Source organism: Hordeum vulgare, chromosome 4H, assembly GCF_904849725.1.
Source record: "Hordeum vulgare subsp. vulgare chromosome 4H, MorexV3_pseudomolecules_assembly, whole genome shotgun sequence".
Taxonomy (NCBI): Eukaryota; Viridiplantae; Streptophyta; class Magnoliopsida; order Poales; family Poaceae; genus Hordeum; species Hordeum vulgare.
This window is the reverse complement of record NC_058521.1, coordinates 108675194-108699771: the sequence shown is the minus strand read 5'-3', so window position 1 is coordinate 108699771 and position 24578 is coordinate 108675194. Positions and strand designations below refer to the sequence as shown.

Below are 24578 nucleotides of genomic sequence, written 5' to 3'. Positions count from 1 at the left end.
TATTTTTAAAATATTTTATCTTGTAAACCGTGCGTCGAAATCTTGAATCGTTTTCATCATTGTGTTTCTGGCGTTGAAATCTTCAAAACTAGATCCCATGTTGATAGATTTTGACGATTTTTTACGAAAAAATACGAATGAACAAACGTGCTTCTCGCGAAAAAAGCAGAAAACATGTTTTTTCTTTTCCGACAGGCACAACCGTGTCTCTCGCGAAAGCAAAACCGTACCTCTCACAAAAAAAAACTGAAAACACGTTTTCTTTCCTTTTCAAGAGGCACGACCGTGCCTCTCGCGGAAGCAAAATCGTGCCTCTTGCAAAAAATAGAAAATATATTTTTTCTTTCTGAGAGGCACAATCATGCCTCTCGAGAAAACAAAAACTGTGTCTCTCACGAAAAAAATTAAAAACACTTTTTTTCCTTTTCGAGAGACACGACCGTCCCTCTCGTGAAAAAACAAAAAACATGTTTTTTCGTGCAAAATTTTGGAATATTTTTGTCCAAAAGCTAAGAAAAACTGATGAAAACCGGAGCATAAAAACCCTAGAAAAAATTAATTAAAAAAACGAAAACGCATGCAAAAAAAAAAAATCTAAAGGAAACACTCAGAACATGACACGTGACGGTGGCTGAGAACACGTCAAGTAGCGACGCATGATAGTGATCGTTGGGAGGCTTTCTAGAAAGTACTCCTTAATTAGTTGCTCTCGAGTTCACCGGCTTGATTCACTATATGCGCACCTTTTTTTGCATTTTAAGAAAACATAATAGAAAGAGAGTTGGGCCGGCCCAGCACGGAGGAACTTCAGGGCGCATATTATTGTAATTCATCAAAATTTATTTTTAAAGGTAGAAGAAAAAAATAACTGAAACATATCATGACAATTTCAGTGTAAACATCATGTCAATTTATGTGCAATAGACATGGCAACTTTTAACCCAAAAAAAGCATGATCTAGTTACAAAGATCTCGTTGTGATCGATTTAATGATGAAAATAGTTTTTTAATCAATTATTTATTTAAAAGATAAAATATTTTAAAAACTGGAAATAAAAAGATCCCTACATGTATGCATGTGATGACATGGCGCAATCTATGTGTTATAAATGTGTGGATGAATGTTGCTCCGGTCACAAATATGGACGTTATCGCGATTCAAATAATATCCACCCGCCAACGAGAAGGACCCGTGAATCTATGCCCCTCAAAATAGAAATAAAAATGGATCTATAGTCCTCGACTTGATACGAGCCGTTTCATGTCAGCATTTGTTCTCTAACACCGCGGCGTCCAGAACGGCTCAGTTAGAGCATCTCCAACAGTCCGTATATTCAATCGTTGGTATAAGTGTTCACGTCAACAATCAACAGTACATCATACAAGCTCTTTAATGGAATGTATGATAATCGTATGTAGAATAACTAAGTGAGTTTATTAAATATTAAAGAAATAACCATGCTTGCCTCGTAGCTTGTGCGTGAACCGTTGCTTCAAGTTCATACGATTTCATTCTTTTTTTATTATTATTATGTCATGTCATCAAAATCATCTACAATCAATACATTCGAGATGGCTGAGAACTCCCTCTTATCCTCCTCGTTGCTTGGCTCGCCTCGCCTCCGCAGAACGCTCCCCCTCTCCAATGGAGGCCACTGCCACACTCACGCTCTCTTCGTCTCCCACCGGCGCCCGCCGCTTGCCGGCCAGGCCCGCCGCGGCCTCCCTTCACCTCCGCCGCGTGCCCGATCTCTCCTTCCGCCTCCGCGGGGCCCAAGGTCCCGCTGCCTTCCGCGCCCTCTCTTCCCCATTCCCGGTTCGCTCTGAGCATCTGCAACTTCCTAGCTTCTTCCCTCTGAGAACGATCTCGACCTTGTCTCCTTTTAACCGGATGTTTTTCTTACCTTGTTACGGTTTGGGGCGCCCTCAGGGATGCAGGAGAAGGAGGAGGGGAAGCGGGATGGTTGTGAGGGCGGAGATGTTCGGGCAGCTCACCACCGGGCTGGAGTCTGCGTGGAACAAGCTGCGAGGCGTCGGTGCGTTCGCTTCTTCGCTTGCTTCTCGCCTCGTGTGTGGATTTTGTTTTTGTCATACGTAATGCTCTAGTTGCAATGTGTTGAACAGAGTCACATTCAGTTTTCCTCCCAAAAATATGTGTGGTGTGTCGAATCGTGTATCAGGTTCACAGATTCTTATATGAAACTGTGAAGTTCTAGATTGGCTATCTATGAAGTGATAACTTTTTTTGCTTACAACTTTGTAATGTGTGGATCGTTTTGTCCAAACGATTCAATGCAGTATGAGTTTTTCATGCTTGATCAGCAACGCTGACTGCACCCTCTGTAGCTTTGTTATAAATCATGATTGTAAATAATGAGGGAAATGCCTTTTGTGGTTTAAGATCGACTGACAAAGGAGAATATCGCTGAACCGATGCGGGATATTAGAAGAGCACTTTTGGAGGCAGATGTATGTCTCATCTCTTTCAGTACATGGCTTTCTTGTGGATCTATATTTCTACTTTTTTGTCTTCACAATCTAATGCAGAACCTACTTTGCAGGTAAGTGTGCCAGTAGCAAGAAGTTTTATCGAGTCCGTTACTGAAAAGGCTGTAGGCACTGATGTGATCCGGGGTGTCCAACCTGAGCAGCAGTTGGTGAAGGTATACTCAAATCTGAGGATCCTGGAGAATTATAGATTACATGCGTCAAATTTTCTATGTATACTTTGCATAGCCATTATTGACGGGTGCATATTATTGTGCACACAAGTGACCTTAATTGAGGAATTCATTGATTAGCTTGGGCTAACTGAATGTGGTCTTCCAATATAATACTATATGTACTTCTAGCTCTAGAGGACTAACAAGAGTTAAATGATGTAGGTTGTGAATGATGAACTTGTACAACTGATGGGTGGAGAGGTGTCAGATTTAGTATTTGCAAAAACTGGCCCAACGGTTATCCTATTGGCAGGTCTGCAAGGTGTTGGGAAAACTACCGTCTGTGCTAAGCTTGCCTTCTATCTGAAAAAGATGGTGCATTCCTGAGCTTTCTTCTTTAAGCATTTTCCTAAGAGCCCAGGCCATCAGTGCTTATAAACCAGACTCAGGTTACAGGGGAAGAGTTGTATGCTGGTTGCTGCAGATGTTTACAGGCCTGCTGCTATTGACCAACTCACTATTCTGGGTAAAAAGGTACACGTACTGAAATTGATCTTTTCACCTCCGTATTGAGTTGGAAACGTTTTCTTGCTAATACCTGTGTCTACCTTCGATTCAAACGACTCTAGAGCTATCAGTAATGCATGTCTATTTTTTTCAAATTTTGAAATTAAAACTACAGTTACTTTTGAATGTTGATAGGTTGGTGTACCAGTTTACTCAGAAGGAACGGAAGCAAAACCTTCAGAGATTGCCAAGAACGGTTTGAAAGAAGCAAAGAGCAAGAAGACCGATGTAGTTATAGTGGATACTGCTGGAAGATTGCAGGTAACTCTTATCATCTAATTATGTTCCTCGGTTTGCTACAGTCATGGTTCTAAAATAGCCCTGTACCAGTTTTAACCAGCTCACTTAATTTCATACACAGATCTTGGGCACCAGATCATAATCATGCCGAAGTATGGTATTTTAGATATATGATCAAACTGCACTAGTTCTTACTAGTAATTTATAAGTCTGTACAAGGTCAAAATATTTTTAAGATGTTTATTTTGGATTACATGTATATGTTTGTTCTAAACTCAACGTAGTGCTTCCAACTAAAAATGTTCATTCTGGTATAGTATATTTAAACTTAGATGTAATAATCTGTTATGAGATGAGTTGGTGTGAAAAATGAGATATGCTACTTTTTTATAGGTACTTTCTTTAGCCTTAAATGGCAGAATTTTTGCCCAGCTAGTGTGTCTTTCTGTTACTTCAACTTTGTTTACCCAGCACAACCGATACCAGCTAATCTTTCTATCATTAGGTCGATAAAGCTATGATGAATGAGTTGAAAGAAGTAAAGAAGGCAGTGAAGCCTACAGAAGTTCTTCTTGTGGTTGATGCTATGACTGGCCAAGAAGCTGCAGGTTTGTTTTTGCTTGTTGTTCTATGAGTAGTCTAGGGCTCTAGACTCATCATTTTATACTTGGTCGGGTGTAAGTAACTTACCTAATGCACTGCTTGGCATGCAGAAAAAGAAATTTGCATTTTCAACTTTGACTATTGCAGCACATATTAATGTATACATGCCGTGTATTTGGATTTGGGGGTCCTATATTAGTCATGTTTCATCTACATGTATATTAGGACCATGTTTGGTCCAACTGTCTTCCTTCAGTTTTCCTTACAATTTATTGTGATCTTTTCGAAGGAGCAGGAGCACGCTCCCTGTAGTAGCAGGACTTGTCATTCTGAAGCTCTTCATCTGTTTAAACTCTTCGCCATCTGCTAGAGTCGCACTGTTACTTACCCTTGCTGATTTTTTATCAGCATTGGTCGGCGCCTTCAATGTTGAAATTGGTATAACTGGTGCTATACTGACAAAACTGGATGGTGACTCCAGAGGTGGGGCAGCACTAAGTATCAAAGAGGTCTCTCAACCTGCAAAACTTTGTCCATTTTGTGTGACCATACAGATTCTTTGTTTCTGTCTAAACGAACTACTGATTTCTAGTAATGCATAGAAGGCACTATAATTACTGTGTCCATACATTTTGGTTTTATTTACCTTTCTAGACTTCTCAATTCTCAATAACTGGCAAAAAGGTATTATGGCACAAGTTTAGATATACCCATAATTTCAATGAAAATAATGTACATCATGGAGGGGTTGCATATGTTCATTTTACTTATTCTCTGTGGTTTACCTTTTCCTCCTGTATAGGTTTTTCATTGTTAATTTTGTACAGTATAGCAGATAAGTACACGACTGAGTAAGGTTAAATAGTAAGTGTTCAGTGTTTATGTGTGTTATGGCTACATTAGCAAGTTTTCTGTCTTTGTTCCTTTTGTTAGTATGCATATGAAAAATATGACAATGAAGAACTCTGCAGGTGTCTGGAAAGCCCATCAAATTCATAGGCCGAGGAGAACGTGTTGAGGATCTTGAGCCTTTCTATCCAGATCGTATGGCGCAGCGTATCTTGGGAATGGGAGATGTACTTTCATTTGTTGAGCAAGCACAACAAGTGGTAAGTATCTTCCTGTGAAATGCCATTTTCCTTGTGTCTTTCATTAAACAATAATTTCATATTTATATGGTGTAACATACTGCTGCAAGTAGATGAATCAAGAAGATGCTGAGGAATTACAGAAGAAGATTATGAGCGCAAAGTTTAACTTCAATGATTTCTTGAAGCAAACAAAAGCTATCGCGCAAATGGGTTCGTTCAGTCGTATAATTGGCATGATTCCAGGCATGAACAAGGTGCGAATATGAATTCTGTAGCTAATTTATTATATTTCGTTGGAACTAGTCTTTTGAATTGACTTTTTGCCCCTTATGTTCAAGATATAAATTTTATGTTATTACTTATTAAGACCACAACTCTTGCCGCGTTTTGAGTAGGTTACTCCAGCACAAATCCGTGAAGCTGAGAAAAACGTTAAGTTTATGGAGTCAATGATCAATGTGATGACTGCTGGTATGTATAATCTACACTGAGTTCACATCATTAAGATATGGTCTTCCATGTTCTTTCCAAACACTTGCAATATTAGGGAAAGTGCGTTGTATTTTCTTACATATTATGTGTAAGCCTTTAATTGGCTGTGTGCATCGCTTGATGCAGAGGCCGGGGCTAATCCTCAAAACAAAGAAACAAACAAACAAGCAAAGCCTTTAGTCCCAAACAAGTTGGGGTAGGGTAGAGGTGAAACCCATAAGATCTCGCGACCAATTCATGGTTTTGGAACAAGGATAGTAAGCTTCCACGCACCCCTGTCTAATTGTTCAGATCTCTCTTTACGGATTCCTCCCATGTCACGTTCGGTCTACTTGGCCTCCTTTGACATCATCAACATGCTTTAGCCGTCCACTATGCACTGGGGCTTCTGGAGACCTGCGGTGAATATGCCCAAATCATCTCAGACGATGTTGGATAAGTTTCTCTTCAATCGGCGCTACCGCAACTCTATCTTGTATATCATCATTACGGGCTCGGTCCTTCCTTGTGTGGCCACACATCCATCTCAACATGTGCATCTCCGCCACACCTAACTGCCGCACATGTTGCCTTTTAGTTGGCCAACACTTAGTGCCATAAAATATTGTGGGTCGAACCGCCGTCCTATAGAACTTGCCTTTTAGCTTTTGTGGCACTCCCTTGTCACAGAGAATGCAAGAAGCTTGGTGCTGTTAGAGTTATAATATAAGTCATGTACCCTTTTGTATTTATCCCAATATATAAGGGGTTTCCTGCATATAGTCCATCACCTGTACATGTATATATACCGGCCTATGGCCTCATGGGAATACAAGTTGCTTTCCTAACATGGTATTAGAGCTAGGTTAACTTTTGCACGCCGCAACTCGTGCTGTTGATCCGCTCCACGCCACCGTTCTCCTGGCTCGTTCCCGTCAGGCAGCGGCTCCTCCTCGTCACCTCGTTCCAGCGCCTGCCTCCTTCTCCCGATCGAAGTCATCCTCGATCTCCTTCTCCTTCCCGTTCCGCTGCAGATCGAAGCCGTCTCCAACTGCTGCTGGTTCCCGTGGAAGCGCTGCAGGCCCTGCTCGTTCCCGTGAGATCGACGCGTTGCAGGCCTCGTTCGTTCCCGTGAGATCGACGCGTTGCAGGCCCCGCTCCAGTCCCGTGAGATCGACGCGCCAGGCCCCGCTCCAGTCCCGTCCGCTCCAGATCGAAGAAAACGATCGAAGCGCTGCAGGCTCGCTCGTTCCCGTGAGATCGACGCGCCAGGCCCCGCTCAAGATCGACTGCACCGCCGGCTTCCAGTGACGAGGCCGACCCGCTTGATCTACTGCATCAACGACTTCCAGGACGAATCCTGCTGACGAGCTGCTCCTGTTCCTGCTCGCCTTCCAGATCGGATCCCGTCGCCCAACTGCTCGATTCTGCCCTCCAGATCGGATCGGGCTTACCCGCAGGCGTTAAAAAAAATCACCTTCCATCCGTTGCCACCGCAGCCAGTCTCTCCTCTGTTGCCTTGTCTACCAGCTCTTTTCAAGAGTGGCATCATCGTCTGGGTCATTTATGTGGCTCTCGTCTCTCATCCTTAGTTCGACATGGTCTTCTTGGATCCGTCTCCGGTGGTGTGTCTTTAGACTGTCAAGGCTGCCGGCTTGGTAAACAGGTTCAGTTACCTTATCCTCATAGCGAGACTGTGTCTCAGCGTCCTTTTGACCTTGTTCACTCCGATGTTTGGGGTCCAGCTCCCTTTTCCTCGAAGGGAGGCCATCGCTACTACATTATCTTTATAGATGATTTCTCTCGATACACGTGGATCTATTTTATGTCTTCTCGTAGTGAGGTATTATCTATCTATAAGCGTTTTGCTGCCATGGTTCACACTCAGTTCTCTAGGCCTATTCGTGTGTTCCGTGCTGACTCTGCTGGAGAGTATATCTCCAAGATGTTGCATGGATTTCTTGCTGAGCAGGGTACACTTGCTCAGTTCTCTTGTCCTGGTGCTCATGCTCAGAATGGTGTGGCTGAGCGCAAGCATCGTCACCTTCTTGAGACGGCTCGTGCGATGATGATTGCTGCCTCTCTCCCGCCTCATTTCTGGGCTGAGGCCGTCTCCACCTCCACCTATCTCATCAATCTACAACCTTCTACTGCTCTACAGGGTGGTGTTCCTTTTGAGCGTCTTTTTGATCGTTCTCTCGATTATTCGATGCTTCGCCTGTTTGGTTGTGTTTGCTATGTTCTTCTTGCCCCTCGCGAACGCACCAAACTGACCGCTCAGTCTGTTGAGTGTGTCTTCTTAGGCTATAGTGATGAGCATAAGGGCTATCGTTGTTGGGATCCTATCGGTCGTCGGATGCGTATCTCTCGGGATGTGACTTTTGATGAGTCTCGTCCTTTCTACCCACGCCCATCTTCCTCGACTTTTTCAGTGGAGGATATCTCTTTCCTCACTTTTCCTGACACACCTATCACACCCGTCGAGCCTTTGCCTCTTCGTTCCGCTCCCTCTACTTCTCCACCTCCAGTCGATTTGTCGCCACCATCTTCCACGGTCTCCTCATCTAGCATGTCACCAGATTCTACACCTTCATCTCCGGTGACTTCTTCATCGCCACTCCCCGATTCTATCTTGGCGATTCCTCCTTCCATTGTTCCATCTTTTCCTCAGTGTTACACTCGTCGTTCACGTTCTGTGGATGCCTCTGTGGATGTCTCGTCATCCTCGTCTCAGCCTACTTATGGCTTGCGTTCTCGTCCTCGTCCGCCTGTTGATCGCTTTGGATTTTCCACCGCTGGTGCTGCCGTTCTTGAGCCGACTACTTATCATCAGGCTGTTGTTCATCCTGAATGACAGTTTGCGATGGTAGAGGAGATTGATGCTCTTGAACGCACTGGTACTTGGGATCTTGTTTCCCTTCCTCCCGGAGTCCGTCCCATCACTTGTAAGTGGGTCTATAAGGTTAAGACTCGCTTCGATGGTTCTCTTGAGCGTCACAAAGCTCGTCTTGTGGCTCGTGGTTTTCAGCAGGAGCATGGTCGTGATTATGACGAGACTTTTGCTCCTGTGGCTCATATGACCACTGTTCGTACACTTCTTGCCGTGGCCTCTACACACCACTAGTCTATCTCTCAGCTTGATGTTAAGAATGCTTTTCTTAATGGTGAGCTGCGTGAGGAGGTGTACATGCAGCCACCACCTGGGTATTCTGTTCCTGACGGCATGGTATGTCGTCTTCGTCGCTCTCTCTACGGCCTTAAGCAAGCCCCATGCGCCTGGTTTGAGCGTTTTGCCTCTGTGGTGACTGCCGCTGGTTTTTCACCCAGTGTTCATGATCTAGCATTGTTTATTCACCTTTCTCCTCATGGTCGGACTCTTCTTCTTCTCTATGTTGATGACATGGTCATCACTGGGGATGACCCCGAGTATATTGCCTTTGTCAAGGCCCGCCTTAGTGAGCAGTTCCTTATGTCTGATCTTGGACCTCTTCGCTACTTTCTTGGGATTGAAGTCTCTTCTACCTCTGATGGCTTCTTTATATCCCAGGAAAAGTACATCCAGGATCTTCTTGCTCGTGCTGCTCTTACTGATGAGCGCATTGTTGAGACTCCTATGGAGCTCAATGTTCACCTCTCTGCTACTGATGGCGATCCCCTGCCTGACCCGACGCGTTATCGTCATCTTGTTGGCAGTCTTGTTTATCTAGCTGTCACTCGCCCGAATATCTCTTATCCGGTTCATATTCTGAGTCAGTTCGTCTCTGCTCCCACATCGGTTCACTATAGTCATCTCCGTGTTCTCCGATATCTTCGGGGTACGATCTCTCACCGTCTATTCTTTCCTCGCTCCAGTTCTTTACAGCTTCAGGCCTATTCGGATGCTACGTGGGCTAGTGATCCTTCAGATCGCCGTTCACTTTCTGCTTACTGTGTTTTTCTTGGTGGTTCTCTCATTGCCTGGAAGACGAAGAAACAAATTGCAGTTTCCCGTTCGAGTGCAGAGGCTGAGTTGCGAGCGATGGCTCTTTTGACGGCAGAGGTGACTTGGTTACGGTGGTTACTTCAGGATTTTGGTGTTTCTGTCACTACACCGACTCTACTCTTATCTGACAGTACAAGTGCTATTAGCATTGCGCGCGATCCTGTGAAGCATGAGCTCACCAAGCATATTGGTGTCGATGCTTTCTATGTGCGCGCTGCTGTGCAGGATCAGGTTGTTGCTCTTCAGTATGTGCCTTCCGAGTTACAGTTGACGGATTTCCTGACGAAGGCTCAGACTAGAGCACAACATGGCTTTTATCTATCCAAACTCAGTGTTGTTCATCCACCATGATTGAGGGGGGGGGGGGTGTTAGAGTTATAATATAAGTCATGTACCCTTTTGTATTTATCCCAATATATAAGGGGTTTCCTGCATATAGTCCATCACCTGTACATGTATATATACCGGCCTATGGCCTCATGGGAATACAAGTTGCTTTCCTAACAGGTGCCACTTCATCCATCCGGCTTTAATTCGATGGTTCACATCTAAATCGATATCCCCATCCTTCTGCAGTATTGACCCCACATATCGAAAGGTGCCCTTCTGAGTCACCACATGCCCGTCAAGGCTATCCTCCTCCTCGTGCCTAGTAGAACTGAAACCACACCTCCTATACTCAGTTTTAGTTCTACTAAGTCTAAAACCTTTCGATTCCAAGGTTTGTCTCCATAGCTCTAACTTCCCGTCGTTGCCCGTTAGACTATTATTGACTAGCACCACATCGTCCGCAAAGAGCATACACCATGGGATATCTCCTTGTATATCCCTTGTGACCTCAGCCGTCACCAAGGCAAAAAGATAAGGGCTCAAAGCTGACCCCTGGTGCAGTCCTATTAGTGTCACCATCACTTGTTTGAACACATGTCACAACATTATCGTACATGTCCTTGATGAGGGTAATGTACTTTCCTGGGACTTTGTGTTTCTCCAAGGCCCACCACATGACATTCTGCGGTATCTTATCATAGGCCTTCTCCAAGTCAATGAACACCACCATATGCAGGTCCTTCTTTTGCTCCCTGTATCTCCCTATAAGTTGTCGTACCAAGAAAATGGCTTCCATGGTTGACCTCCCAGGCATGAAACCAAATTGATTTTTGGTCACGCTTGTCATTCTTAAGCGGTGCTCATTGACTCCCATAGCTTCATTGTATGACTCATCAGCTTAATTCCATAATAATTAGTGCAACTCTGAACATCCCCCTTGTTCTTGAAGATTGATACTAATATACTTTGTCTCCATTCTTGTGGCATCTTGTTTGCCCGAAGAATGAGGTTGAAAAGCTTGGTTAGTCATACTATTGGTATGTCCCCTAGGCCTCTCCACACCTCATTGGGGATAAAATCAGGGCCCATCGCCTTGCCTCCTTTCATTCTTTTTAAAGTCTCCTTGACGTCCGACTCTTGGATTCGCCGCACAAAATGCCTGCTAGTATCATCAAAGGAGTCGTCCAGTTCAATGGTAGAGCTCTCACTCTCCCCATTGAATATCTTGTCAAAGTACTCTCGCCATCTATGCTTGATCTCCTCGTTCTTCACCAGGAGTTGATCTGATCCGTCCTTCATGCATTCGATTTGGTCAACTTCCCTTGTCTTCCTCTCTCGGATCTTGGCCATCTTATAGATGTCCCTTTCGCCTTCCTTTGTGTCTAACCGTTGGTAGAGGTCCTCATACGCCTGACCCCTTGCTTCTCTCAAAGCTCGCTTTGCGGCCTTCTTTGCCATCTTGTACTTCTTTATGTTGTTCGCACTCCTATCTAGGTATAGTCGTCTGAAACAATGTTTCTTCTCCTTAATTGCCTTCTGTACATTGTCATTCCACCACCAGGTATCTTTAGCTTCGCTTTTACTTCACTTGGATACTCCAGTCTCCTCTAAGGCCACCTTACGAATACAAGTGACCATCTTCATCCACATGTTGTCTGCATCACCTCCTTCCTCCCGAGGGCCCTCCTTAATGGCCGTCTCCTTGAACGCCTGGGCTACCTCCCCCTTGAGCTTCCACCACTTCGTTCTAGCGACTTTGGCACGCTTGTCCCGCTGGACACGAATCCGAAAGTGGAAGTCAGCAACCACAAGTTTATGCCGAGGGACAACACTCTCTCCAGGTATCACCTTGCAGTCTAGGCATGCACACCTGTCTTCTCTTCTTGAGAGGATGAAATCAATCTAGCTAGTGTTGACCACTACTAAAATTCACTAGATATGATTCTCTCTTCTTAAAGAGTGTGTTAACTACGATCATGTCGTAGGCTAGAGCAAAGCTTAAGGCATCTTCTCCTTCTTGATTCATGGTGTCATAGCCAAAGCTCCCATGCACCCCTTCAAAACCTGTGTTAGATGTGCCCACGTGGCCATTGGGATCTCATCCTATGAAGAGCCTCTCACCAATCGGTACACTTCTAAACATGTCCTCCAGGCCTTCCCAGAACTCCCTCTTGGTGTTCTCATTGTGGCCTACTTGTGGGGCATATGCGCTGATAACATTGAGAACTAAGGACATGATTCATGGAAGCATCACCTCCCTAGTGCCTCAGCTCTCCAACAATACAAAAAGTAATGAAACCATCGCATCTGAATTCTTCTGGCCAACAGGGGCTGCACCCTAGCGGGCCCCGCCTCAACATTGTCTTTGTGCAAAACCCACTTCTCTCTCTTCTACCTTTCCTCCCCACCAGACTAATCCCTCTCATTTTTCTCACTGGACCACATCCAGGAACCCGTCTCTTGCAAAAGAGGCTCTCACACCTGCGAGGCACCCACTTTAGCACCATGCTGGCATCCGAACCTAGCTGGACGATGGAGCACTAGGTCTAGGGCGACGCGTTGTACATGCCCTAAGTCCCCAACTACCGGCTTGACTAGGATAATCCGCCCCCACATCTCTTGACGCCTACCACTCCATACTTGAGGCTCTTGTTGATCAAGATGCTTACTCCATTTCTGTGAGCATCCTTTTCACAAAAAAATGTCTAAGCATTTAATAACAGGTTGGGATCAATTCTCATTAATATTGATCTGTGGATTCAGTAGTTTGCCGGTAGTTCATACTTTGTTACAAAATATGAAATGATGTGAGACTGAAGCTCATTGGCAATCAACTATATTTGTTTGGTTGGCTTTCTGATGTCCACACGTACTATCTTAAGTTGCTGTAGTTTGAAATTGTCCTGCTTTGGAAATCAAACATGGTTTTCCTTCTTTTATTTTTTCATGAAATTTTATGCGTTTGAAAAAAAACAAAAAAAAACTAGTCTGATGAGGGAATCATTCATGTGGCTTATGTTAGGAAGTATTAGTATTAGTCTAGGAGTCCTTATTAGTCTATGTTTACTTTCCTTGCACCTCAAGTCATGTGTAATATATATATGCCCCTTGGGCCTTCAATAAAGATAAGTTGCTTTCCTAACATGGTATTAGAGCTTAGGTTATTTTTTTCAGGCGCCACAACTCGCCCTCCCGATCCAATCTCGCGCGTCGCCGCTGCTTTTCTTGCGTGGTCGGATCTGGCTGCTCTCCCGTCGCAGTCCTCCCCGTCGTGCTCCCTCACCCAGGCCGCGTCGGCTCCTCCCTGCCTCGCCGTCTCGCGCTGCCTCGTCTCCCGTCGCTGGTCCAGGACCCGCCGCCGCAGGTCGCGCCGGTCTCCTGCCTCGGATCCAGCCGCCGCCGCCCCCTCATCAGATCCGGTCGCGCCGCCTCACGCCTTGGATCTTGTCGCCGCCCCAGTCCGCCCAGATCGAGGCGGCCCCAGACGCGGACGCAGATCCGGTGCTGCTCCAGATCGAGGCGGCCCCTCATCGGGTCCGGTGCTGCTCCAGATCGAGCGACACCGAGCCATCTTGTCAGCCTCCTTGCTCTCCGCTCAGGCCAGCGCTCGGCTGTGCATGAAGGCTGCTGCTCCAGCCGAACAAGATTGATCTGGATGGACACGGGTAATGCCCGTGGCTGCTTCTCGTCGTTCCACCAAAGCGCTGCTGCCTTACGCCTGTGCTGCCTTCTTCCAGCATGTATTTCTGCTGCTACCTCTGCCCAGTGCTTGCGTTCTGCAGCTACAACGCATGGTTGTATGCTGCTACTAGCTGCTTCCTGTTGCTACGTGATGCTGCTTGCTGCTGCTATGTGATGCTCCTGTCACTTGCCGTTCTATAGTCTACTATGTGCTTTCTAGTTTTTCTTTTTTTGTTTTCCGCTGCGTTCACCAAATTCGTTGATATTATATTTCTCATGCCATGCGAATCCACCATACCATTGTCCGTCAGCCTTTCTCCGGTCCTGATCCTTTCTATACAACTTTTGTGGCCTATTTGCCCTTGTTGTTTTCTATAGGATTTTCTAGACTTCTTTTGCATTGTCGATCTAAGTCCATCGTGCCTTATTCGCCGAGCTTCTTACACCGACGGTTGTCGTGGACTATGAATTTCTGCACAATGCTTTATTTTCTTGATGTGTCATCTTCTTTTGACAACCCATCTTCTCTTGATACTTATGTTGTATCTTCAAGTGATGCGGTGTCTTCCTCTGATGTGGCATCTCTTCGGTGTCTTCCTCTGATGTGGCATCTTCTTTTGACAACCCATCTTCTCTTGATACTTATCTTGTATCTTCAAGTGATGCGGTGTCTACCTCTGATGTGCCATCTCTTCGTTATCTCCTTCGGTGACTCGACAAGTTTTGAAGACTCTTCATGCTACAACGACACTCTCAAGACGTGGATTTGGATTATCATTTTTTTTAGTATTACACTTTTCAAATGCAATGCTATTGCATACTCTTTGCATTTGAGGGGGGGTGTTAGGAAGTATTAGTATTAGTCTAGGAGTACTTATTAGTCTATGTTTACTTTCCTTGCACCTCAAGTCATGTGTAATATATATATGTCCCTTGGGCCTTCAATAAAGATAAGTTGCTTTCCTAACAGCTTATAACTTGGTGAGGTGAGAATCGAGGGGCCACTGTCTAAATATATATTTTGCAGTTGCCATAGCTGGGACAATGTTAGTTATGCGTGTCAAGTTCACCTATCAAAAGATGTGCGGGTCCTAATTTTTTTTTGGAGCATGATTTCGACGGATTGTTGTCACAAACCTTTGCCCAGCACTAATTATCCTGACCATGTTCAGATGAGAGGGAAAGACCAGAGTTACTTGCTGAGTCGCGCGAGAGGAGGAGAAGAGTGGCTAAGGACTCTGGAAAGACAGAACAGCAGGTTCAGTTGTCACCTCGCCGCCATTTGATCTAGTAGCATATAAACGTCCGAACCTCATGGAGCTGAACTGAACACTCCCTTTGCTATCAGGTAAGCCAACTAGTATCACAGCTTTTCCAAATGCGCACTCGGATGCAGAAGATGATGGCTGGCATGCAAGGAAAAGATACACCCGACATGGAAACTCTCGCGGAGTCCATCAAATCCGAAGAACAGGTCAAGGCACTACCCGCGTCTGTTATTACATATGTCGTTATTGTGTCTTGTACTCCCTCCGTTCCTAAATATAAGTCTTTGTAGAGGTTTCACTAGTAAACTACATACGGATGTATATAGACATACTTTAGACTATAGATTCACTTATTTTACTCCGTATGTAGACCTCTAGTGAAATCTCTTAAAAGACTTATATTTAGGAACAGAGAGAGTATATGAGTTTTAATACTTTGCGCAACTGTGATCATTCAGGCTGCCGTGGGTACTGGAAAGCGCAGGAGGAAGTACGGCAACCTGAGGCAGCGGGACCTGGACTCGATGCGTGGTTACCGCCGGTGAGATGTGGCTGGCCATGGGGGACACTGCCAGTTAAACCCAGTACGGACATATTTGAGATCTCTAGCTGCAGCTAGCAAGTACAGCCTCTGTCCCATAATGTAAGACGTTTTTGACAGTGGACGGAGGGAGTAGTGACAACATATGCCTTGCTCTGTTTACCAGATGTATATTTGCTGTGTAAGTTCCAATGAACCGGGAGTGAGTATTTCTGTGATCTTCAGAAAATGCACGGCTTGCGCCTTTACCTTCCCTCTTGATGGTTTAGCAATTTTCATTTCTGCTATTCCAAAAGCTTATCATCGAGAACAGAATAGCTAACCGGAAGGTCCACTGTTACATCTGTATTGTCGTCGTTGCTTTATTGTGTAGTCCAATTGTCCAAACGATTTGTAACTAGACAATACCCCGTGCATTGTCGTGGGATAATGGATAGAGTATTAGAGTACGAATCATGTTCTGGTTTTTGCAAACAGAAATTAATTAGACAACAATAGCATGCATGGAATTGGGAACCTGCTTTCCAGTACTCGGAAAACCCTAGGTGTGTCCTACCTGTGGTTTGCTCAGACTTCATCTTCAGGGGGTGGTTCGGTCCTCCAAGGCCTGTTAGAGCTCTCTTCAACCTGCTCATGGCTAGATCGATCGGTTTCGGATCAAATAGGAAGAACGTAAATCTTCCACCTCTGGAAAGCGCCTACACCTAATGGCTTAAGCCGCTGTTCCCATTTCCTCGCTGACCCATCATGCGAAAGGTATGCCGTTAGAGTGAGTGCGCCCGCGCTCCGCTCCTTCGACTGATTGTTCGCATCGGATCTCAGGTTCTCTATTGCACTCCCCGATTGGGGTTCTTTTCACCTTTCCCTCACGGTACTTGTACGCTATCGGTCATTGAGGAATACTTAGGCTTAGAGGGTGGTCCCCCTTTCTCGTGTAAAAGCGATCATCATTCGAACACGCCGCGTTTTACTAGGAAGGACGCCACATGAGTGTCATTCCCTTTTTGAAGGTATTTGCTTATGAGATAGTTTGGGTCAATGGTGTTGACGCACATCATTAATTGCTGTTTTATCGTTTTGGTTTTGTTTTTTTCTCTTTATAGAATAGTTTTGTTCTAGTATGACTCAACTCTTTGCTGGTGAGACCTTTCCCCTTTTCGTGTGTGTGTTTGTGTTGCCTTCGTGCATCCTAACTATACAAAGACCGGGTGTTGTTAATTATAGTTTTATCCGCAATGCCATATTATGAGTCAATGAAAACACCCTTTATTAAAGAAATAAAGCTCACCACAACTCTTAGCTTCAACTATCATTGTGTTGTCAACATCTTTGTGTTCAACGGTAAGTCGACAGAGCTTCATCATAGATTTCCGTCGTCTACTTAGAGCGGTGTAACGCATGTGCACAATGGCGAGATCTGGTGTCAAGCTCTCCAGATCGATTAAAGAGTTCAATGTTGACGACGTTCTGGCAACGATAGTGGTTGTTTGATGGTCCGAGTACCTTGCTGTAATTTTTATTGTGTTTTCTAGTAGTGGTTGTTCGGTGTTGACCTCAATGTATCTTTTTATAGTGCTTGCTAGCAGCGGTTGTTCAGTGGTCCGGCCACCTCGATATAATTATTATTGTGTTTGGAATGCTTTGTGCTTTCGATGAAATTTTATAATAGGTTTGGTCTTGTCAAGGTACATGGAAGGTCTAAAGATTTTCTCTACTTCTCATCAACTACAAGTATTTAGATACAAAGTGAGTATAAGGGCCACTTCTTTTGAGCTCTCGCTCATGTGAGAATAAGCTTCAAATAAGCTCCAGATAGTAAGCTAGCCAGTTTTTTTCAATGTCTGTTTTTCCACCTTATATATGGTCTAAATAAGCTCATGTGAAAATAAGCTTTAAATAAGCTCATGTGAAAATAAGCTCCTGTGAAGGGCCGGGAGCGGCGGCGGCGTATGGAAGGACCGGGAGCAACGACGCCGAAGGGAAGGGTGGCGACAACGGAGGGAAGGACTTGGAGCAGCAACAGCGGAGGGAATCGGGAGCGGCTCGATTTGGTTTTCTGCGATGGGACGAGGGGTTGGGCTCGATGGCAAACTCATTGTAGTAAGTGCGAAAACCAGGGCCAATGGGCTATACCCCTTTGCTTCACCCCCCCCCCCCCCCCCCCCCACACACACACACAAAGTTTTTTTCCACTGCAAAGTTAAGCTAGCTTATACAAATCCAGTTTTTTGGGGCTTCTGGCTTATTTTGACAATAAGCTCAAAAAGAACTGGCCCTAAGTTTCGAGATCTTACGACTTTCAGCCCTAATTGCTTTGTTGTTGTTGTTCTCGTTCCACTAAACACATTTCCCATGAACCTTAAACTCGGCATACCAAAATGTACATGAAATATTACACCATGCAGCAGGACCCGTATCTACTCCCTCCGTTCCTAAATATAAGTCTTTTAAGAGTTTTTACTAAAAAACTATATACAGATGTATATAGACATACATTAGAGTGTAGATTCATTCATTTTGCTCCGTATGTAGTCCCCTAGTGGAATATCTAAAAAGATTTATACTCCATTTAGGAACGGAGGGAGTACATGCCAATCCACAACTATTCCAGTAAAAAATCAAGCTCCAGTGCACAACTCAAGGCCTACTGGCGCCACCCACTGCATCCAACTCCCTCTGCCGCGGCGGCTCACTCCGCCGTCTCCTCCTCCGTGCGGTGCCAGGAGGTGCCTGAACGATAACAAGCCAGGCAACTGTAAGTTTTCCAGGCAAGAAAATTGACAGGAGGAGACCTCATTCACACTGTCAGAGGCATCTTTCTTACCTTCTCGTCCGCGTTAAGCGAGTCCATGAGATCTCCCATTCCTGCAATTGCTTCTTGCCCTTGCATCATACCCATCAATTTCTTCATCTGCGCGCGCATTTGGAAGAGCTGTGCAACCAGTTGGCTCACCTAACAGTGGAAAATGGCAGCCTGTTTAGCTCGATGGACGGCAATGGAAAATATGCTGAATAAGTGAAACATTGTGATACGATGATAACAGTAGGACCGAACCTCTTGTTCTGTCTTCTCGGACTCCTCAGCTACCCGAATCCTCCTCTCGCGTGATTCAGCCAGCAACTCAGGTTTTTCCTTTTCCTCTGCAAAGTGTAAGGATTAAATGCAGTGACATAGGGAAGGGAACCATTACCATTAATACAATCTTCATATGTTCAGCGGTAGTTCAGGAGGAATGTACCGGCTGTCATTGCATTAATCATCGACTCTACGAATGCAAGTCTTTTCTCGGCTTCCCGAATTTGCGCAGGAGTAACCTATTTAGATTGAGAAGTGTTGTCATGTTTTGGCACTTATTTTATCAATTTGAAGTAATGAATCAATCCCTCAGGTTCATGTACCTTGTTCATGCCTGGAATCATTCCAATTACACGGCTCATGGATCCCATTTTGGCAACATTTTGTGTCTGTTTTAAGAAGTCATTGAAGTCAAATTTTGCACTCATGATCTTCTTCTGCAGTTCCGTGGTATCCTCTTGACGAACCTATTTGAAGCATCATTTAAACACCATAAAAACCATCAAAATATTGCTTCAGACAAGACCAGAAGAGCAGTCTTACAGGAAGCTACTTACGACTTCTTGTGCTTTTTCAACAAATGAAAGGACATCTCCCATTCCCAAAACACGTTGTGCCATGCGGTCGGGATAGAAAAGCTCAAGGTCCTCCATTCGCTCTCCTCTCCCTACAAACTTGATGGGCTTTCCAGACACCTGCATGGAGGATTAAGTGATAAGTAGAGATGCTGTTATATATACCAGCAGAAAAATATGGAAAGATAATTTTAGCACAATACTTGCACCTCACAGGTATTACCAAGGTTTTCGGATTGAGTGAAATATGTTTGCAAAGAGGCAGTCTGGTGATAAAATATAGATATTTCTCAACATAAAAGTTAAGAAGATATATACAGTTGTGCACTAATGCACACAGAGCAAAAGTTATGCCAGTAAAAAATCTAGCATCTCCAACTGCCGAACCAGCCATGCACTGATTGATAATTAGTGAAAGGAGCAGGCAAATCCATTAAACCAGTAAGTCTATTTCAAAAGGAATTCACAGGGCGGGAGGCGGGGACGTGAGGCTCCGCTCCTCCTAGGGTTCCTCCCTCTCCTCCACCGCCGCCGGCTCCCCTAGGTCCTCCCCACCGCCGGCCGCCCTGCCACCCCCTCCCCCCTCCCCCCCCCCCCCTCCCGGATCCGGCCCTGCGCCGCCTCCCCGGGAGGTGGCCGGGTCGGTGCGCGACCCTCCTCCTCCCCCATCCCTCCCCACCGCCGCCGGCGGGCGCCCCCGTCGCAGGCCCGGGTGGTGCTGGCGGCGGCGGGACCTTCAGTCCCCGCACGCGCGGCTCCCCTGCCCAAGGCATGGGGCGGCGGCGGTGCTCCTCAGCTAGGCGGCGGCCCGGTCACCCGACGGTGGTGGCCGGCAGCACGCGAGGTGGTGGCGTGGCCCTTGGCAGCGGGGCGGCGTGGTGGCGCAGGATGGCTGACAGCACGCCCACGGCCCAGATCTGGGCCCTGCGGGCCCCATCTGGGTCCTAGCGGGCTGGTCCCCGTCGTGACTTCGTCGTCGTCGGTGTGGTGAGAAGGAGGAGCAGCTCGGACGGAGGGCGGCGACACCGATGGCGTGCCTGCTGCAGCGCGACGACGGGAGCTTTATGGGCATGGAGGGCCTGGCCGGGCCTATGGGCCCACGGGCCTGGTATGCTCCTACTATTGTGTCCGGCCGGCTACCGTCGTGAACGGTGGAGGTTGTGCCCTCCCGCGTGCCGACGGTGTTGCTGCCCCTAGTCCCGGCTCCAATTCGTCATTGTGCAGACCTCATCTCGTGGTGATGTGGTGAGACGGCGTGGAGACTTCAAAACCGCTTTGGCGCAGGATGGTGGTTGGTTTGGTGGCGGGCTCCGAAGCATCCGAGGTGTAGGTTGGGATCGGGGGAAACCCCTGTCGGCCTGGCCGACACCGACGGGGTGGCGCCCGTGGGTGCCGTCAGACCTTCCTGGAGGGCGTCGGGGGCTACCCTTCCTCTCGCCTCGTCGCGTACCGGGGGAAACCCTTGGCAGCAGCAACGTCGTCATCGGCGCGGTCCTTCTTGGAGGTGTTGATTGGTACCGGCGCTTCGAAGCCCTGGAGCTTGGTGGGAGATCTTCGGTGCGCGCAGTGGTCGCGAAGCTTCTTCGTTTTTGTCGATCCGTCGTTGTCGGCATCTTCTTTTTTTGTTTTTTCTCTTTCTTTTCTTTTGGGTGTGACTATGCTGCTTCTGCCCCAGCATCTATGGTTGGCTGTATTGGTTGGTTGCTTTGTAATACAAAAGCGGGGGGAAACCCTTTTTCGTGAAAGGAATTCACAGCTCGGGTCAATACATATAAACAGTAATCCGCTCCAAATATCAACTTATCATAAAAGCGTGATGTGGGAGATCCTCAACATTCGTGTATATGATGGCGAGAAAAGTTTCTGGAAAGTATAACCTCTTTAACACTAAGTGCTGCTCCACCCCTGGAATCACCATCCAATTTAGTCAATATAGCACCGGATATACCAATTTCAATATTGAAGGTTGTGACCAATGCTGCACAGGATAAAGGAAGTAGTGTAAGTTGTTACAACTCTAATGCTGCACAAAAAAAGAGGAAAAAATGTAAGTTGTTACAACTCTATTAAAGGAAAGCTCTTTAAAGCATCCAAAATTATATAGAATTAGCACAAAACTTCCGCTCTATGAACACATTAGGAACAACAACAGTATTATAGAATTTGTCAGATAGTCAACTTTCAGACCTGTAGCTTTCCTAAATGTCTATGAATTACAGTGGAATAGTAACAACAAGAAACAGACAGATACCTGCAGCTTCCTGGCCAGTCATGGCATCAACAACAAGCAAAATCTCTGTAGGATTAACAGACTTCTTTACTTCTTTCAATTCAACCATCATTGTTTTATCAATCTGAATGACAGAAAGATGATCAGGTACCACCAATGGTGACAGTTATATCAGGCAGTAGTTTAGGATAAGTAAACTGGTAATGTGAAGGAAATACAGAGAAGTCTGACCTGCAGTCTGCCAGCAGTATCCACTACGATCGCATCAATATTATTTCTTTTCGCCTCTTCCATGGCATTCTTGGTTATTTCTGCAGGTTTTGCTGTGGTTCCTTCTGAGTAAACTGGCACACCCACCTGTGAATGCCCTTTTTTAGTCAGGCCCAAAGTGTAGTATTGCATTCAGAAAGCAAATGCAACTTGGTAGCTTTAACCTTTCAGTTTCGAAACAACCCCAGCGCACACTGATTTGGTAAGCAGTTAAGTGTTGCAGCTGTACATACTACATCTTACATAAAAGTTAAGGCCCTGTTTGGAACCTCAATAGATTATGATAATCTGAATTATGAAGATAGATTATATAATCAGGTTTCTAAAAATAATCTAGGTGGACACGTTTGGAGGCCAGATTATATAAACTGTAATTCAGGTTTTTACATTGCATAATGACCTGACTGTCCTATGCGCGCGTTGAGGAGAAAAAAGGAGGGTGACGGTGGCAGAAATTAGTAATTACCTCCAACTTTACAAGGATAATGGGTCATTAGCAATACATAATCTGGTTTTATCTGGGGTAGAGTAGATTATGAGTTTTTAATAATCTGTCCATCTAGTTTTTATAATTTACAACATAATCTGTTCTGTTTGAAGACAGTATAAATTATAAAAACTGGATTATCATAATCTGAGTGTTTCCAAACAGGGCGTAAGTTAATCAAAGAAATACCTGTTCACCCAGTACAGTGAGTTGATCAATGGCAGCAGGCCTGTAAACATCTGCAGCGACCAGCATACAACTCTTCCCCTGTAACCTAACTCTGGTATAAGTATCTCAAGGTTATCGTGCATTGACGACCTATTAAGATTGTCGAAAATAAAGGCCAAGGAAAGCACCAGTTTCTTCAGATAGAATGCAAGTTTTGCACAGACAGTTGTCTTCCCAACACCTTGCAGACCTGCCAGTAGGATGACCGTTGGGCCAGTTTTTGCGAACACCAAGTCTGATACCTCTCCACCCATCAGTTGAACAAGTTCATCATGCACAATCTACAAAACCAATTAATAAGTTAGTTTGAGAAGATTGTCACCGACTCATCATATCAATGAAGCATAGCATGTTCAAGCGTTTTACAGCATTTTTACTTGCTAGTGTGTTCCATTATCCCTCAGGAGAGGAAAGAACCTTTCAGTTGAGAAATTATGCAGCTATTTAGCTGTAGATAGAAGCGAAGTCAAATATATGAAATCAAACACCCGTGGTTCATTTAAGTCCTTAACAGCATATTGTGACGTACCTTTTCCAGTTTTTTATTAGTTATCAAAGTATCCAGTGTAGCCTACCTCAACTTGTTTGGAACTAAAGGCTTTGTTGTTGTTGTTGTTGTATCAAAGTATCCAGTGTGCGTTTCCTAGTTGTAGACAAAGGGAACATAATGCCAGTTGCCAGACGAACACACAAAATACCTTGACTAATTGCTGCTCCGGTCGGATTCCTCGGATAACATCTGAACCTAAAGCCTTCTCGCTCACAGACGACACGAACCGTCTGACGACCGGCAAACTGACCTGTACAAAGCAGAAGTAGCAGCATTACACGAAGTGCTCATATTCAGAGACGGAAATGGAGACGCAAAACTGCACCTACATCTGCTTCCAGAAGCGCTCTTCTGATGTCCCGCATCGGCTCCACAATGGTTTCCTTCGTCAGCACATCTTAAAAAACAAGAGCATTGCAACCATCAAATCTTTTTTGTGTACAGTGCAGTACGCTGTGCGGGAGCTAGTGAAGTAACCGAAATCGCTTGGTCACTCACCGACGCCACGCAGCTTGTTCCACGCGGACTCGAGCCCGGTGGTGAGCTGCCCGAACGTCTCCGCCCGCACCACCAGCCCGCTCCCCCGCCGCCGCCACCGCCACCCCTGAACTCCCAACAGATAGAAGGTTAGGGAAATGAACAATAACGCGACCCTTTATGATTCCGTTGGAGCAATCAGGAAAGCGGGGCGGACCGAGGAGAGGGGACGTGAGGCCAGGCTCTGGGCAACGTGGAGGCGCGAAGTGCGGACGGGGCAATGCCGGAGGTGGGATTGGGAGATGGTCGCCCTCACTGGCGAGCGGCGGGCCGCGATGGCAGGGGACGAGGAGAGCGTGAGTGTAGTGGTGGCCTCCATTTTCCGGGGAGTGAGGGAACCGCCGGGGAGGATAAGAGGAGAGTTGGCCGTTTTGATGCGCGAGTTTTGGAGGCTGCATGTGGGCCTCAGTTTATTGGACGGCTATGCCTTAAATAATTGATTTCACAACAAGATAAAATTTTAAATTCATACTATTACATGTAACGTCAATCTTTACGAAGCTCGTCCAACTCAACCGTGTTCATGTCCAACAGCCGGCTATGCTCCTCACAGTGTTAGTCCAATTATCGACGAGGTAGAATAATACATGGGACACGCACCGGCTCATGAGACTCAAGGCACCGCCATCTTTCATGCATTACTCTTCCTTATTGAAGGCAGGAACCTTAACCTTGCCAATGGGCGTGAGACCGATGATGAATCCATCCTAAAAGGAACCGACGACGTCCACCACGACACGATTACAACGCGTGACTAGTGCATCATACGGAGCGCCACAGAACGTGACTCCGCCACGCCAACGCCTACCACCGCGAGGACTGCGGTCGTCTCCCAACCTCGTTGCCTCGTCCGAGGGGGGGGGGGAGGCATCACGCCATATTTGTGTCCGACGACGCACATGTGTTCCCCTCCAGCTCGACGTGCCAACAAAGGGGTTGCGTGTCCGCAGCCGCGTTCGAACACTAGACAGACCGCACTGCCTCCGGCGAGGCAGTGATGAACACCTCACGTCAGATCCATGCGCCATTTGGGTGGACGCAGTGAATTTTCGAGGGAAGGAGTCTGAGCGCTGTCGTCGGACGACAACCTCCTCCCGGGAGCGGCGGAGCGCAAGTTGGACGCTCATCTTCTCCTCGGGGCTGCATGGAATGAGCTCGTGGTCGACTGGTCTAGAGATGTAGCACATG

The 24578-nt window shown here is 46.0% G+C and overlaps 2 protein-coding genes across 2 annotated transcripts; one reads left to right on the top strand and one right to left on the bottom strand.

The window, feature by feature from the left end:
* The first annotated feature begins 1630 nt into the window (after nt 1-1630).
* On the top strand, nt 1631-15690 carry LOC123448047 (signal recognition particle 54 kDa protein, chloroplastic-like). Its single transcript, XM_045124815.1, has 15 exons — nt 1631-1816; nt 1931-2036; nt 2402-2469; nt 2562-2663; nt 2886-3038; nt 3120-3197; nt 3366-3491; nt 3976-4078; nt 4482-4582; nt 5045-5182; nt 5275-5418; nt 5560-5635; nt 14801-14886; nt 14977-15102; nt 15355-15690. The coding sequence occupies exons 1-15, from the start codon at nt 1646-1648 to the stop codon at nt 15439-15441; spliced, it is 1665 nt and encodes a 554-aa protein (XP_044980750.1). The 5' UTR covers nt 1631-1645; the 3' UTR covers nt 15442-15690.
* Nucleotides 15691-17783: 2093 nt separating this feature from the next.
* LOC123448046 (signal recognition particle 54 kDa protein, chloroplastic-like) lies at nt 17784-23748 on the bottom strand. The gene is made up of 15 exons (XM_045124814.1): nt 23548-23748; nt 23352-23457; nt 23183-23250; nt 23002-23103; nt 22432-22584; nt 22265-22342; nt 21550-21675; nt 21340-21442; nt 20966-21066; nt 19071-19208; nt 18837-18980; nt 18677-18752; nt 18493-18578; nt 18262-18390; nt 17784-18167 (listed from the first exon to the last, which is right to left on the bottom strand). The coding sequence occupies exons 1-15, from the start codon at nt 23707-23709 to the stop codon at nt 18075-18077; spliced, it is 1665 nt and encodes a 554-aa protein (XP_044980749.1). The 5' UTR covers nt 23710-23748; the 3' UTR covers nt 17784-18074.
* Between the last annotated feature and the right edge of the window lie 830 nt (nt 23749-24578).